General features: G+C 45.0%; 1 protein-coding gene across 2 annotated transcripts in view; it reads left to right on the forward strand.

The window, feature by feature from the left end:
• Window positions 1-15,522, forward strand: part of LOC147425270 (uncharacterized) — a 122,189-nt gene that overhangs the window by 83,153 nt on the left and 23,514 nt on the right. For both annotated transcript variants that reach the window (XM_086500184.1, XM_086500183.1), the window contains 4 exons: window positions 7,952-8,053; window positions 8,149-8,232; window positions 8,309-8,373; window positions 8,447-8,582. In XM_086500184.1, coding sequence (XP_086356310.1) covers window positions 7,952-8,053; window positions 8,149-8,232; window positions 8,309-8,373; window positions 8,447-8,582 — 387 coding nt within the window. The remainder of the gene's footprint in view (window positions 1-7,951; window positions 8,054-8,148; window positions 8,233-8,308; window positions 8,374-8,446; window positions 8,583-15,522) is intronic.

Genomic DNA, 15,522 nt, shown 5'->3' on the forward strand with positions numbered 1-15,522 from the left:
AGTTACATCACATATGTCGCTATCCAGTGTACTATGAGATACGAGGCTGCTTTCACTGTCTATTCAGAGAGGGCTTTGGACCACTGGCAAGAGTCATGAGATATCAGATGCCTCATGTTGTTTTTGCTAGAGCTACACAGACACAGGGAGAGTCTCCTCAAAAGATTAGATAGTGGGAGATATTCACAGAGTGAAATCACTGACTTCTTTAGAGCAGAGACACAACAGTTAGGTGAGCAAGCTTCACAAGAGACTACAAAGTCCACCTATACCAATGGTATATTGGTTGACAAAGCCATTGAGCTTGGGAGAGCGAGAGGCCCACGTCTATGAGGGCCATCACGACATTGATGGAGGCTCCATCAGAGGATCGGGACTATTCTAGCACGGCATAGGAGACGTCTAGTACGACTATTTACCAGCGCAAACATTGATGATATTCTTCAACAACTGATGCAATACATCAATGCTGGACATCCTTGGACACTGATGTTCTTTTTAGCTTTTAGCTTTTATTTTACCTTATTTTATTTTGTACCCAGACATTGTATTAGATCCACCAGGATTTTATGAGTTTGGTCTCATAGGTCATTTTGATCTTTTGAAGACGTTTAATATAACATTTCATTTCATCTCTCTCTCTCTCTCTCTCTCTCTCTCTCTCTCTCTCTCTCTCTCTCTCTCTCTCTCTCTCTCTCTCTCTCTCTCTCTCTCTCTCCCCTTGTTCAGAGAGGGCTTTGGACCACTCTCCAGAGTCATGAGGTACGAGGATCAGAGATGCCTGGGTTTGTTTCTACTCGAGCTGTGCAGACTCAGAGAGAACCTGATGGGAGGAGAGGCTAGCCACTCTGAGAGACACATCACAGACTTCTTTAGAGCAGACATTGGACACCCAAAGGAGCTACTTCCACAGCAGATTCACACCAGAGGCACACTAATCGATCGAGCGACTGAGCTGGGGAGATCCAGACGCCCACGACTGCGGAGGACTACACAGCATCGACGGAGGCTACATCAGAGGATTCGGATCACTTTGGCCTAACATGCACGACGCCCGGTCAGACTACTGTCCATGGAGGAGATTGATGAGATCCGCCAGCGACCGATACTGGGTTTCTTGTGACTTGTGATTTAGCTATCCCAGCTAGCTGCTCAGTTCACACCTACCAGTTTAGGATCCCATAGTACTTTTATTTTATCATTTTATCATTCTGTCATTTCATTTTGTTATTCTGACTTTGTATCAGATTCACCACATTGTAATGCTCTAGTCTCATAGGTCATTTTGGCCTTTTGAAGACGTTAATGTAACATTTCATTTCAGACTCTCTCTCTCTCTCTCTCTCTCTCTCTCTCTCTCTCTCTCTCTCTCTCTCTCTCTCTCTCTCTCAGGAGACTTTAATGCTAGAACGGCCAACTCTCAAGCAGTATTCTATGATACTTCTGAGGAAATGCTCAGAGAAGTGGATTTATCACAGGAGGGGCTTACTAGAAACTCACAGGATAAAGAACACACTGAATATGGGAGACATCTCATGGAAATGGCAACTACACATGGTTTGGCCATACTTAATGGTCTAGAGAATTTCCCTTTATCTGGGGGATTCACATGCTTCCCGCACAGGCATGGGGCCAATACAGTGGATTATGTCATGACTTCACCAAGCTTTATTTGTGTATCGAGGACTTTAAGGTGGGACCAAGACCGGTTGGGATTGCAGTGGATCATGCTCTCTTGACCTTATCAATCTCCTTCCAATACAATGCCTCTCAAGTACAAAGGATGAAGACACACACAAGATATACTTTCACGCCAGAGACTGATTCAGTCTATGTGGAAAAGATGTATAATAGGATGTGGGCAGCCGAGCCAGTATATACTGTAGAGGAGATTACTTCTCAGCTAACAGAGATACTATATGGAGCAGCACAAGAGGCATACCCACATACTCAGCCTGATCAGAAGAGAGGATCTGGGAACATGCCTCAAAACAGTTGGTACGACGAGGAATGCAGAGAGAGGAGAACCCAGATCTAGGAAGAGCTTACACTTGGGATCATCACATATAAGCAGTCTCGGATTGCTCTTCGGCGTATAGTACGTCGCAAGATAAGGGCATTTTTAGCCAAACTAGAGAAGGATTTATATCAGCTCTTCTTGAGTCAGGACTCACACGAGGCTTGGCGTTTATTTCACGAGCACTCATCACCTCCGACAATTACTTCTCCTGAGATTTGGGGTCAATATGTAACATCATTATATACGGTATCTGGACAGCCTCCATTACCAGATCCGCTAGAGCCATGCCCTGCTACTAGTACTTTCTTTACCACGGAAATGGTGGAAAAAGCCATTGATAAGATGAAGACAAGAAGAGCATATGATCATGAGGGTTTAGTAGCAGAACATCTGATCCATGCAAGGAATCTACTTTCAGAAGTCCTTTCTCGTCTGTTTAATCGGGTCATGTGTGAAGGATTACCTGAATCTTGGAAATTACCTACTATCGTACCTATTTTTAAGTCAGGGGATCCTATGATACCCGGGAACTACCTTACCATTATGGTGCGTCACACATTGACCCGACTGTACGCATCCATTGTGGAACAAAAGTTGAGTAGATGGGCAGAGAATGAGGGCATAAGGGCAACAAGACAAGCTGGATTCAGGAGGGGTTATTCCACTTTAGATCATATTCTTACACTCAGAGCCATTATTGAGGAAGGAAGAGCAAGCGGGAGAAGGATGTATTGTTGCTTTGTGGATTTTCGGAAAGCTTTTGATACAGTACCAAGGGCCAGATTGACGCGCAGAATGCAAGAGTTAGGGGTCCCTAAAGAGATTATCTGGGGGATCATGGCCTTATACGGGTCAGTAACTGGCTATGTACGTACTCCAGAAGGGGATTCCGACATTGTTCATTCCACCGTTGGAGTAAAGCAGGGATGCCCACTGTCCCCTACTTTATTTGGTATGTATATAGATGAGGTATGAGATTACATTGATAGAGAGGGTGACAGAGGTGCCCAACTTGCAGGGTCATGGATCCCTTTGTTGTTGTATGCAGATCATATTGTATTGATAGCAGCATCACCAGATGGAATGCAGAGGCAGTTAGATGCATTACATAAATTCGCAGAGGACAGCGGACTGTCGGTTAATTTGGGTAAAACCAAAGTTATGGTGTTTAACACCACACCGCAGTGGGTTAGGAGATCGGCACCTACATTTGCATATGGCCAGGATACAGTAGAGTACACAGATGCATACACATACCTTGGTGTGGTATTTACAGGACCGAAGTTTACTCTTAAGAAAGCAGCAGATGCTAGATTGTCCAGAGCCTCTGCGGCCTTGGGAGGGTTGGAGAGGATGTGTTCACAAGTGCAGTTTCAGGAACCACGAACAAAACTTTGGCTCTTTGATACTGTGGTGGCTTCGGCTATGCTTTATGGGGTCCAGATTTGGGGAGCATCTGTGGATCAGGATAATTGGAAGTCAATGGAGAGACCTTTGGTATCTATGATTTCCCGAATGATTAGAGCCAAGGCCTCTGTACCACACGCAATTATCCGAGCGGAACTAGCTGCCCCTCCGATAGAAATTGAAGCTCTTACCAGATCAATGTCCTTTATACATGGTTTATGGGATACAAATAATTGCCGAATACTAGATTGGCCCTCGAATCCTCTCGACATTAGCAATGAAAGGAGATGCATCATGCTGGTATGCGCAACTGTCCTCGTGGTTTCAGAGACACGGGTTCAGTATGGAAAGATTACCCCCCTTCCAATACACTCTTGAGGCTCCATTCACTGGCAATCACACGAACGGAGATTAATAAAATCATCCGCCAGGATCTTATACAGTTGGACACTAAGAGGACATGGGTAGACCCTACACAAGAATTGGGCACGAAGATGGCCAACAACAAAGAAAACTTCCTACAGCTATCTGAAGATGGTTTTGTGATTCGCGCGAGCTACATGGATACCCACTTGTCTCATGGTTTGAGATGTGCTATTGGTCAGATTGGTACATCCTCACACCAGCTGGAAATTGAATTTGGCAGATTTAGGGGAATCCACCTGAGAGCAGAATTTGCAAGTGCGGAATGGAGCCGGAGACAGAATTACACTACATATGTCATTGCACCGTATACTATGAGTTACTTGGGTGTTTCCATTGCCTATTTAGAGAAGGCTTTGGACCTCTAGATAGAGTCATGCAATACCAAGATCAAAGGTGCTTAGGCTTGTACCTACTGGAACTACATCGGCACAGGGATAATCTAATGAGAAGACAAAGAGCACTACAGCCTCAGAGGTAGATCACAGATTTCTTCGGATTGAGAGAAGCAGGAATGGAAGGAGAAGCAAGAGGCCAGCATCGAGCACAAAGGAGTACCCACATTCATACCAAAGGCACCCTCATTGACAGGGCGATTGAGCTTAGGAAATCGAGACAACCACGATCGAGATGCAGAAGCACACTTCACCGGACGAGACTACAACAAAGGATTAGAAGCATTCTAGCCAAACACCCAGAATGCTCCTAAGAAGTTTACCTAATACTTTGTATTTAGTTTTTCGCATTTATTTTCATACTTCACATTTTTCAGACATTGTAACAGATTCACCACATTTGTATCAGTTTGGTCTCATAGGTCACTCTGGCCTTTTGAAGACGTTAATATAACATTTCATTTCATTTTCTCTCTCTCTCTCTCTCTCTCTCTCTCTCTCTCTCTCTCTCTCTCTCTCTCTCTCTCTATATATATATATATATATATATATATATATATATATATATATATATATTGTATTGTATTGTATTGTATCAGTTGCTACACCCACGTAGTTTTAGATTGTAGTAGTAGTAGTAGTATTTTGTTCCACTTCTAGTTCTTTTCTAGTTCTTTTGTACCCAGACATGGTATTAGATTCACTATTTTGTAACTGATTGGTCTCATAGGTCATTTTGGCCTTTTGAAGACGTTAATATAACATTTCATTTCATTTCTCTCTTTGTGTGTGTGTGCGCGCGCGCACACAATGTATTACGAGGTACGGGGGTTCTTCCACTGTCTATTCAGAGAAGGCTTCAAACCGTTCTCCAGAGTCGAGCTATCAAGACCAGAGATGTCTTGGACTACATCTACGGGAGTTATAGGAGACAGTTTACTGAGGAGATCTGAAGAGACAATCCAAGAGACAGATTAGTGATAGAGACAAATTAGTGATTTCTTCCCACTAGACAATGGACAGATAGAGGAGCAGCGGCCAGTGCAAAGCTTAGCTCATACTCACACACGCGGTACTCTCATTGACCGAGCATTGGAGCTAGGGAGATCGAGACGCCTGCGACTGAGGAGAGGAGCTTCACAGCATGGACAAAGACTGCAATAGAGTATTCGAGCCATACTATATCAAAATCTAGAGTACAGATGAGGATAGATTCATGACCCATTATATCACCTTCTTGTATTTGGTACCCATTGTATCAATGATCACACATACCGCACATAGTTCCAGTTAGTAGCACTTCTAGGTTCATTTTAGCATCTCTTTTTTGTGCCGGGACATGGTATCAGATTCACTAGTTTGTAACAGATTGGTCTCATATGTAATTTTGGCCTTTTGAAGACGTTATTATATCATTTCATCTCTCTCTCTCTCTCTCTCTCTCTCTCTCTCTCTCTCTCACACCCCTTTGTATTCCACTTGTATCAGCTTTCACCCCACCCCTACCCACTATTTTCTTTTCAACTCTTTGTACTTTTTGTACCCAGACCTGGTATTAGATTCACCACATGTAACCTTTTGGTCTCATAGGTCATTTTGGCCTTTTGAAGACGTTCATATTACATCTCTCTCTCTCTCTCTCTCTCTCTCTCTCTCTCTCTCTCTCTCTCTCTCTCTCTGTTTAGCTGCTTAGTCCGCACCTAGTATTTTAGGATTCCATAGTATTTTATTTTGTCATTTTGTCATTCTGTCATTTTGTCATCTTGTTACTCTGACTTTGTATCATATCCACCACATTGTAACTTTCTGGTCTCATAAGTCACTTTGGCCTTTTGAAGACGTTAATATAACATTTCATTTCACTTCTCTCTCCACTTTGACAGGTTGCATAACACCTTGTGTGCTCAGTTTTGCATGTCTGCAATGAATTTGTCCGTGTTAGATTCAAGTTTTCACTCTTCCCTTGTGGGCTGCTCTCCAAGCTTTGCATATTGAAAAGCCACATCTCATTGATCACATCAGGGATCACAACTGGTGGCTACTTAGGTTGCTAAAAGCAAATCTGCACATCCTAGTTAACCTTACAATGGGATCATGCACACCCTACTGTACATGCTTATGTAGTCTCCCTTAGCTTATATTGCACTTGGCTAGTGTAATGCAGGGTCTCCCAGCCTGCATTGCTCAAGGTCCATTGTACATGATAACCTCGGGTATGCACATGCATACTCTCATACTTCTAAGAGCTCGATCAAACGGCAACCCGATCATTCTCTGCCGGACATAAGATATTTCCGGAGATGGATCAGGCCCTCACCCCCACTCAGTGCAAAAATGGCACACTACTACATATATTTTTTTATCGGGACAGGAAAGTAGCAGGCCCTGTGCTACCAACTCAGAGGGCCCTTACATCCAGTACTGCAACTCCAGCAGCTACTTCCTCATCCTCTGACCTACCGTGTCATAGGGGCCTCTCTAGAGGAACTCGCTAATAGCCTCCTCACCATCTGCATATTCAAGCCATCATCGCCCACTGAGTTCTCAGAGGAGGAATGTATGATTACTTAATGGTCTCTCCCTCTTCAAACCAACCCTTGATGGAGATGTGCTGCTGGGTAGAGACTACTCCTACAATTCGCCAGTAGTAGTAGCCTACAGCTCCAGAGTCTTTCAGGAGTCTATTTTCTATTCTAGCCGGGGATTTAGTCAGCATTTTGTTTCATTCTTGGTGACACTCTATAATGAGAGGTATCATCATTAGTTGTACCTTGTTCTGATCTCGTAGGCCATTTTGGCCTTTAAGAGACATCAATGTTATCTTTTTTAAATTGTATAAACAGTGTAGCCTCTTCAAGGGATGATATCAAATGGAGAGAGGTTGCTGGGGTCTTGGGCTTCTTCTTATTCTTTGTGGTTATGGAAGAAGCATGGCGTTTTCATGCAAGAACGCCATGATGTGCCCTTTGAAACGGCTCTCTGCAACAAACCTGTAAAGATCAAAGAGCTGATAGAGGTTGTGGTAGTAAATGTGAGTTGAAGTATCAAGGAGTCAATCTTGCTCTGTTAAGTGTAGGGAGATTGCCATTGGACGGTAGAGGAGAGGGGCTTGTTTTTTTTGCAAGATGCTATAAACCTTACGGCATTAACAGGGGGTGGCTATTTAGTTCTTTTGTGGAGTCATCTTTGTTCTTCATGGAAGCTTTAACAAGATTCAGACTGACTATGATGAAAGAATGAAGTGCTCCTAATTTAAAGCAACATTTTGCCCTGTGTTTAAACAAACTTCTGCTTAGGCTTGGGATACTAGAACGCCATTTTCTCTGCTATAATTTTTTGTTCTTCCTCCTTATTTTGCAATGTCACTAGTTGCTCAATTGCGATCTTGTCTAGGACTGCAATTGTACCAACTTTCGAGCCTTCTTTCAGTTTCAGAAACCAGTCTGCACAAATCTAGTGTCGTTTTAAGGAAAACTGTTGGTTTTAAGACACCTGGATATGACATAGCCTGTTATGAGATGTTATGTTTTTCCTATTTTGATGTTCAAGTGTCAGTAGGCGTTACCACTTGGAGGTCCTAGAGACTTTGTTGGTTAAGGCTATTCAATTTTTAAACTCATGCTGCCTCAACAACTCTTTACGTGCACAGCATATGTCAGACCTATTTCTTGTGAATTTTGTTCACCGAAATTGTTATTTTATGCAGCAACTTCCTCTAGCTGCTCGCACAAGTGTGTTTCGACCTGTTATTGAACAAATTGGACAATTTGAGCTTGATAACGCAAGCTATGTTGAATTGAGGCGTAATGTAAGTATTTTCAAACAGCACAATTAAGATTCTAGGGCTTGATGTAAGCAACTATCTTGCATGCTTAAGACGTTGCACGTACATTTAGATTGCAGTTTACAGGAGATGCCAGTCTTGTTGTCTTTGCCGGAAGGAATCCAACAGTGATCTCGAAGCCTCGCTTTTTCCTATATGCTGATGTAAGTTGCCTGTAATCTCGCTTTGCAATAGTCATGATGATGTTGTGTCTTTCTTGAGATGCCAGTTATATGACAGGGAAGAGTTCCTGAGCTTACATTAGACATTCATTTTGAAGAAGGAAAATTAATTCATCTTATCTGGTAAGCACCTAGAAAAATATTTAGCTACCTTATTGTCATTATGCTTCCTTTAAATTCCTGCTGTGCAATTCAGGAAAGAAGATGATTGTGCTGCTTGCTATGCTAAAAATCAGCTCTGCAGAGATGGTAGTTGTGTGACGAGAGAGACAGACTGTCAAAGCGCAGATACTACAAACTCCACAATTACAGATTACAATTGCAGGCTGATGGTATATACTCTCTCTCTCTCTCTCTCTCTCTCTCTCTCTCTCTCTCTCTCTCTCTCTCTCTCTCTCTCTCTCTCGTTGTTGTATGCAGATGATATTGTATTGATAGCAGAATCACCAGATTGGAATGCAGAGGCCGCTAGATGCATTACATAAATTTGCGGAGGATAGTGGACTGTCGGTAAACTTGGGTAAAACCAAAGTTATGGTGTTTAACACCACACCGCAGTGGGTTAGGAGATCGGCACCTACATTTGCATATGTCCAAGATACAGTAGAGTACACAGATGCATACACATACCTTGGTGTGTATTTGCAGGACCGAAGTTTACTCTTAAGAAAGCAGCGGAAGCTAGATTGTCCAGAGCCTCTGCGGCCTTGGGAGGGTTGGAGAGGATGTGTTCACAAGTGCAGTTTCAGGAACCACGAACAAAACTTTGGCTCTTTGATACTGTGGTGGCTTCGGCTATGCTTTATGGGGTCCAGATTTGGGGAGCATCTATGGATCAGGATAATTGGAAGTCAATGGAGAGACCTTTGGTATCTATGATTTCCCGAATGATTAGAGCCAAGGCCTCCGTACCACACTCGATTACCCGAGCGGAACTAGCTGCCCCTCCGATAGAAATTGAAGCTCTTACCAGATTAGTGTCCTTTATACATGGTTTGTGGGATACAAATAATTGCCGATATACTAGACTGGCTCTCGACAATTAGCAATGAAAGGAGATACATCATGCTGGTATGCGCAACTGTCCTCGTGGTTTTAGAGACACGGGTTTAGTATGGAAAGATTACCCCCCTTCCAATACTCTTTTGAGGCTCCATCATTGGCAATTACATGAACGGAGATTAATAAAATCATCCGCCAGGATCTTATACAGTTGGATACTAAGAGGACATGGATAGACCCTACACAAGAATTGGGCACGAAGATGGCCGACTACAAAGAAAACTTCCTACAGCTATCTGAAGATGGATTTGTGATTCGCCCGAGCTACATGGATACCCACCTGTCTCATGGTTTGAGATGTGCTATTGGTCAGATTGGTACATCCTCACACCCGCTGGAAATTGAATTTGGCAGATTTAGGGGAATCCACCTGAGAGCAGAATTTGCAAGTTATGCGGAATGGAGCCGGAGACAGAATACACTACATATGCCATTGCACCGTATACTATGAGATACGTGGGCGTTTCCATTGCCTATTTAAAGAAGGCTTTGGACCTCTAAATAGAGTTATGCAATACCAAGATCAAAGATGCTTAGGCTTGTACCTACTGTAACTACATCGGCACAGGGATAATCTAATGAGAAGACAAAGAGCTCTACAGTCTCAGAGGCAGATCACAGATTTCTTCGGATCGAGAGAAGCAGGAGTGGAAGGAGAAGCAAGAGGCCAGCAGCCAGCACAAAGGAGTACCCACATTTATACCAAAGGCACCCTCATTGATAGGGCGATTGAGCTTAGGAAATCGAGACGACCACGACCGAGATGCAGAAGCACACTTCACCGGAGGAGACCACAACAAAGGATTAGAAGCATTCTAGCCAGACACCCAGAATGCTCCTAAGAAGTTTATTTAATACTTTGTATTTAGTTTTTTTCACATTTATTTTCACACTTTTCACACTTAGTACATTAGTACTAAGGTATCCAGACATTGTAACAGATTCACCACTTTTGTATCAGTTTGGTCTCATAGGTCATTCTGGCCTTTTGAAGACGTTAATATAACTTTTGATTTCATTTCATTTCTCTCTCTCGGACGACCCGGTGGAGGATGCCATCCAAAAATGCAAAGAAGAATTGAGCGAGTCCATCAGCAAGATCAACCGCCACCTCCTAGGTACTATTAACGAACTCGACGCACGCGTAGCAGCACAAGCAAGCACGATACATACACTCGAGGATCGCGTGAAGGCCCAAGATGAGGAAATCGCACTACTCAAGAGAGAGCTTGCAGAGGTGCGATCGCAGAATGTCCTCGAAGAAGGAGAGCTTCAACCCTCTGTCATTGAAGAACTGAACACGATTAAGGAACAAGTATGGGCCATCAAGGAAGGTGGGGAGCAACAAAAAGAAACGATGACCTCGTGGGTAGATGTCATCACAAAGACCCAACAAAAAGCAGAGAAGGCCGAAAAATGGATCGAGATTGTCAAGAAAGGAAAAAGCAAGGAAATAACCCACACTCCCACGCCAACCATCATCAACTTGACACTAGAAGAGGAGCAAAGGTGATGTGTGCGGGCCTTACACGTAAGGATATGTGGCCTCAGATGCCAAGATAATGTGGATAAAGAGGTGAAAGCACTCATGACTCTGGTGGGAGTCAGCGAGCAGACGCATACGAGGGCTTGGAGAGTGGGCACAAAGAAAAGTGGGAGCAACGGAGAAACCTCGAAGGAAAGGGCACTCATTCTTTGCTTCCCCTCCATGGAAGCGAAGAAAGACTTCTTGAAGAAGAGACCGACTCTAAAGAAGACTGGCATCTTTCTTGGAGATGACCTCACCCTCTTGCAGATTGCTCATATGCAAGAAGTAATGCCGGAAATAAGAGGAGCAAGGGAAAAAGGGGAAGATTGCTTTTTACAGGGATGGAAAGGTGGTGATATTGGAGCGATGCCCCTCATGACGGTGTGAGACCTATGGGACCACACTAAAGTTGGCAACTTGGAATTGTAATGGGTCACTCCGTCTTGATGTAGGGGCCTTTGAGGATAGCTTCACAGGGAGAGACATCATTTTCTACTCTGAGACACATCAAGCACCTGGACAATCCATGCCACAGGTGAGCGGATATAGATGGGAGACAGCTTGCAGACAAGAGACTAGATCGAAGCATCGAGGACAAGGATCAGGGGGGTTGGCAGTTCTATTCAGGGAGGAACTGCAGCCAATGATATATATAGCACGCACAGAGTTACCGGGGAACCCCCCCTAGCCCCCGTTCCGACGTTCCGGGGGGCAATTTCCTTCCCGAACGTTCCGAAACGTCCCGGAACGTCTGACATTCCGGGTGGCCAATGCAAACCGGAACAGCCGTTCCGGAACGTTCCGGAATTCCCCCGGAACGTTCCAAAATGCCCCTGGAACGACCAACAGCTACAAACAAATTTGGCAAAAATTGAAAAAATTGAAGTCAATGTTTGGGCTTCTTTTTGAAGTGTGCAAGGCCTCAAAGGACTCATAAAATGCACCCCCCTCCCCCTTTCTCTCCACAAGCTAATCCTCAAGGCTCAAGCTCTCTCCCTCTCACACTCTCAAGATCTCTCCCTCTCAAGACTCACTCTCTCAAGGCTCAAGGCTTCAAGCCTTCAAGCTCTCTTCCTCTCCCTCTCTCTCTCTCTCTCTCTCTCTCTCTCTCTCATCATCATCTAGTCATAGCAAGGTTGAATGGTCTTCAAAAGGAGTTTTTTGTGAGTATTAGAGTCAAAGAACTCTAAAACTCCTTGTATTTAAACACAAGGAGCTAAAAAATGCACTATTTGGGTGTTTTTTATACCTCCCGTTCTGCGCCATTCCCGTTCCGGACCCCTAGCCGTTCCCCCGTTCCGCGGGGATCCCGTCACCGTTCTCGTTCCGCGTTCCGGGTAACTATGAGCACGCAAGGATGAACAGGCTAGGTACATGTGGGTGAGGCTCAGGGCAGAGACGGGCAGATACCTCTAGATTGCTATTTGTTACTTCCCTCCTAGTACGTAAGTATATGCATCACCTAGAGGACAATCACCCTTTGCTATTTTGGATAATGACATATGGGAGTTTTCCAAGGATGGTGACATTATCATACTAGGGGATTTCAATGCTAGGACTGCCCACCACTAGACAATATTTTATGATACTTCCGAAGAAATGCTTAGGGAGCTGGACGTCACAGAGATGGGTCTATCCGGACTATCACAAGATGAGGAATACAATGAATATGGCAGATACTTGATAGATATGGGAACGGCACACAGATTGGCCATTGTGAATGGCCTACAAGTATTTTTGACAGCTGGAGGTTTTACTTGCTTTCCACACCGACATGGTGCCAACACAGTGGATTATGTTATGGCCCAGCTAGGTCTCATTCCATTCTTTCAGGATTTCATGGTGGGCACTAGCCCAGTTGGAGTAGCAGTTGATCATGCTATCGTGTCTTTCACCCGACCTTTCAGTTCAGCATAGCCCCATTAGGAGAGACGGATTCTGTGTATATGGATGAGATATACAGACGGCTATGCACCTAGGAGCCGGGACAGCCACTAGATGAATTCACTCAGATACTGACAGAGACACTCCATGATGCAGCATCAAAGGCATACCCCCACAGCCAACCCACACAGAGACGATCTGGGAGCATGCCCCAGAATAGTTGGTATGATGAGGAGTGCAGAGAGACGAGGATCAAATTACAGAGGGAAGTGCTCATGGGTATTATCACACATCGACAGTCATGGATTATCTTTCGCCACCTAGTGCGACGAAAGAAAAGGGCCTATCTATCTCAGCTAGAGCGGGATCTATATCAGCTATTTATAAGTCAGGACTCAAGCGAAGCATGGAGGCTAAGCATTCACCATCACCAGCGGTCACCTCCACTGAGACATGGGGGGAATATGCCACATCTCTCTACATAGCATCAAGGCAACCACCTCTGCCGGACCCACTAGAGACATGCTCGGAGACATGTTCTTTCTTTACTGCCGAAAGGGTAAGGAAAGCCATTGACAGGATGAAGACAAGGAGAGCACATGATCATGATGGTCTAGTAGCAGAGCACTTCATCCCATGCCAGAGATATGCTTGCAAAGCTCCTGGCTATGATATTTAATCGATTCATGTATGAAGGCTTCCCGGAGATTTGGAGTATGTCTACGATTGTGCCTATTTTCAAGTCAGGAGATCCCATGATTCCCGCGAATTATCGCACCATCATGGTTGGTCACACATTAGCTAGGTTGTATGCATCCATTCTTGAGCAGGAGCTGAGTAGATGGGCAGAGCGAGAGGGCATAAGAGCACCAGGGCAAGCAGGTTTGAGGAGAGGTTTCTCCACTCTTGACCAGATTCTAACACTCAGAGCTATTATTGAGGGTAGACACCATGGCAAGAGGATCTATTGTAGCTTTGTGGATTTCCGCAAAGCTTTTGACACAGTGCCGAGAGCCAGACTTATACACAGACTACAGGACATGGGTGTGTCTACAGAGCTGATATGGGGTATTCTGGCTCTATACAGGACAGTGATGGGGCGGGTACGCACCACTGAGGGAATGTCTGACATGGTCCACTCCACTATTGGAGTAAAGCAGGGATGCCCCCTACCCCGACTCTTTTTGGGATGTATGTGGATGAGTTTTCGGATTATATAGAGCGTTAGGGGGATAGGGGGACTCAGCTAGCAAGGACATGGATTCCGCTGTTACTATATGCTGATGATACTGTGCTGATTTCTGACAGAGGGGATGTAGCGTTATTTGGATGCTCTGCATACATTTGCTCATGACAATGGATTGTCTGTCAATATGGGGAAAACCAAGGTTATGGTGTTCAACACCACACCACAGTGGGTCAAGAGGTCGGCACCCACATTTATGTATGGCCAGGAGACTGTGGAGTACACAGATGCGTATACTTATCTTGGGGTAGTCTTCGGTGGACGGGTGTTTTCACTAAGGAGAGCATCAGAGACTAGACTGACGAGAGCATATGCAACTTTGGGAGGACTGGAGAGGAGGTGTTCGCAAGTTCAGTTTCAGGAACCGCGAACCGCGAACAAAGCTTTGGCTTTTTGACACTCTAGTGACTCCAGCTATGCTCTATGGAGTTCAGGTTTGGGGACCCTCAGTAGACCACCATGGGAGATCTGGCAACACAGATTGATGGAAATGTATGGAGAGGCCTCTGGTCTCTATGATCGCTCGGATGATTGGGGCTAAGGTCTCAGTACCACATGAGATTATCCGAGCCCCCCCCCCCCCCCTCCCCTCTCGTGTGGAGGCATTGACGAGATCACTTTCCTTTATGCACGGTCTATGGGATCTTCCTAGGGACAGATACGCTCGGCTTGCCCTAGAGTCATCTTGACAACTAGCTCTACAAGGCGATACAACATGTTGGTATGGACAGATGACAGCATGGTTTCAGTCGCATGGTCTTAACATGGATAGATTACCTCCGCTTCAATACTCCGTGGATGCACCCTCCCCGTCTCTCACACGGACAGAGATCACCAGACTCATACGTCAGGATCTGATTCAGCTAAATACCAAGAGCACATGGATACAGCCGACACAGGAGTTGGGCACGAAGATGGCCTTCTACAGAGAGCATCTTCTCCAACTCACGGAGGACGGCTTTGTGACTAGGCCTGCATACATGGATACACACTTATCTCATGGGATAAGATATGCTATTGGACAGATACGCACATCCTCACATCAGCTCCAGATCGAGACTGGCCGATTTCGAGGGGTGCCGGCAGGGGCCAGGATATGTCACCTATGTAACTTAGAGCCAGAGAGAGAGCTGCACTACACATGTCATTGCCCGGCATACTATGAGATACATGGCCGCTTCCATTGCCTATTCAGAGAAGGGTTCCAACCTTTTTCTAGAGTCATGAGATACAAGGATCAAAGGTGTCTCGGATTGTTCCTGCTAGAGTTGCGCAGACTTAGGGAGAGCTTGCTGAGGACATCAGGGGAAAGACGGTCTCAGAGACGAATCACAGATTTCTTTACACCAGTCAGAGGAGAGCCAACGGAGCAGTCATTACAGCAGATCTCAGAGCCTACTAATACTAGAGGTACACTGCTTGAACGAGCCACTGAGCTTGGCAGATCCAAACGTCCACGACCTCGGGGGGTCTCCCACTATCGACGAAGGCTGCAACAGAAGATACAGATCACTCTAGCTCGACATGCAAGACGCCCAACCAGAGTACTGAC

Source organism: Adiantum capillus-veneris, chromosome 25, assembly GCF_014529385.1.
Source record: "Adiantum capillus-veneris isolate H3 chromosome 25, ASM1452938v2, whole genome shotgun sequence".
In the NCBI taxonomy this organism is placed as follows: domain Eukaryota; kingdom Viridiplantae; phylum Streptophyta; class Polypodiopsida; order Polypodiales; family Pteridaceae; genus Adiantum; species Adiantum capillus-veneris.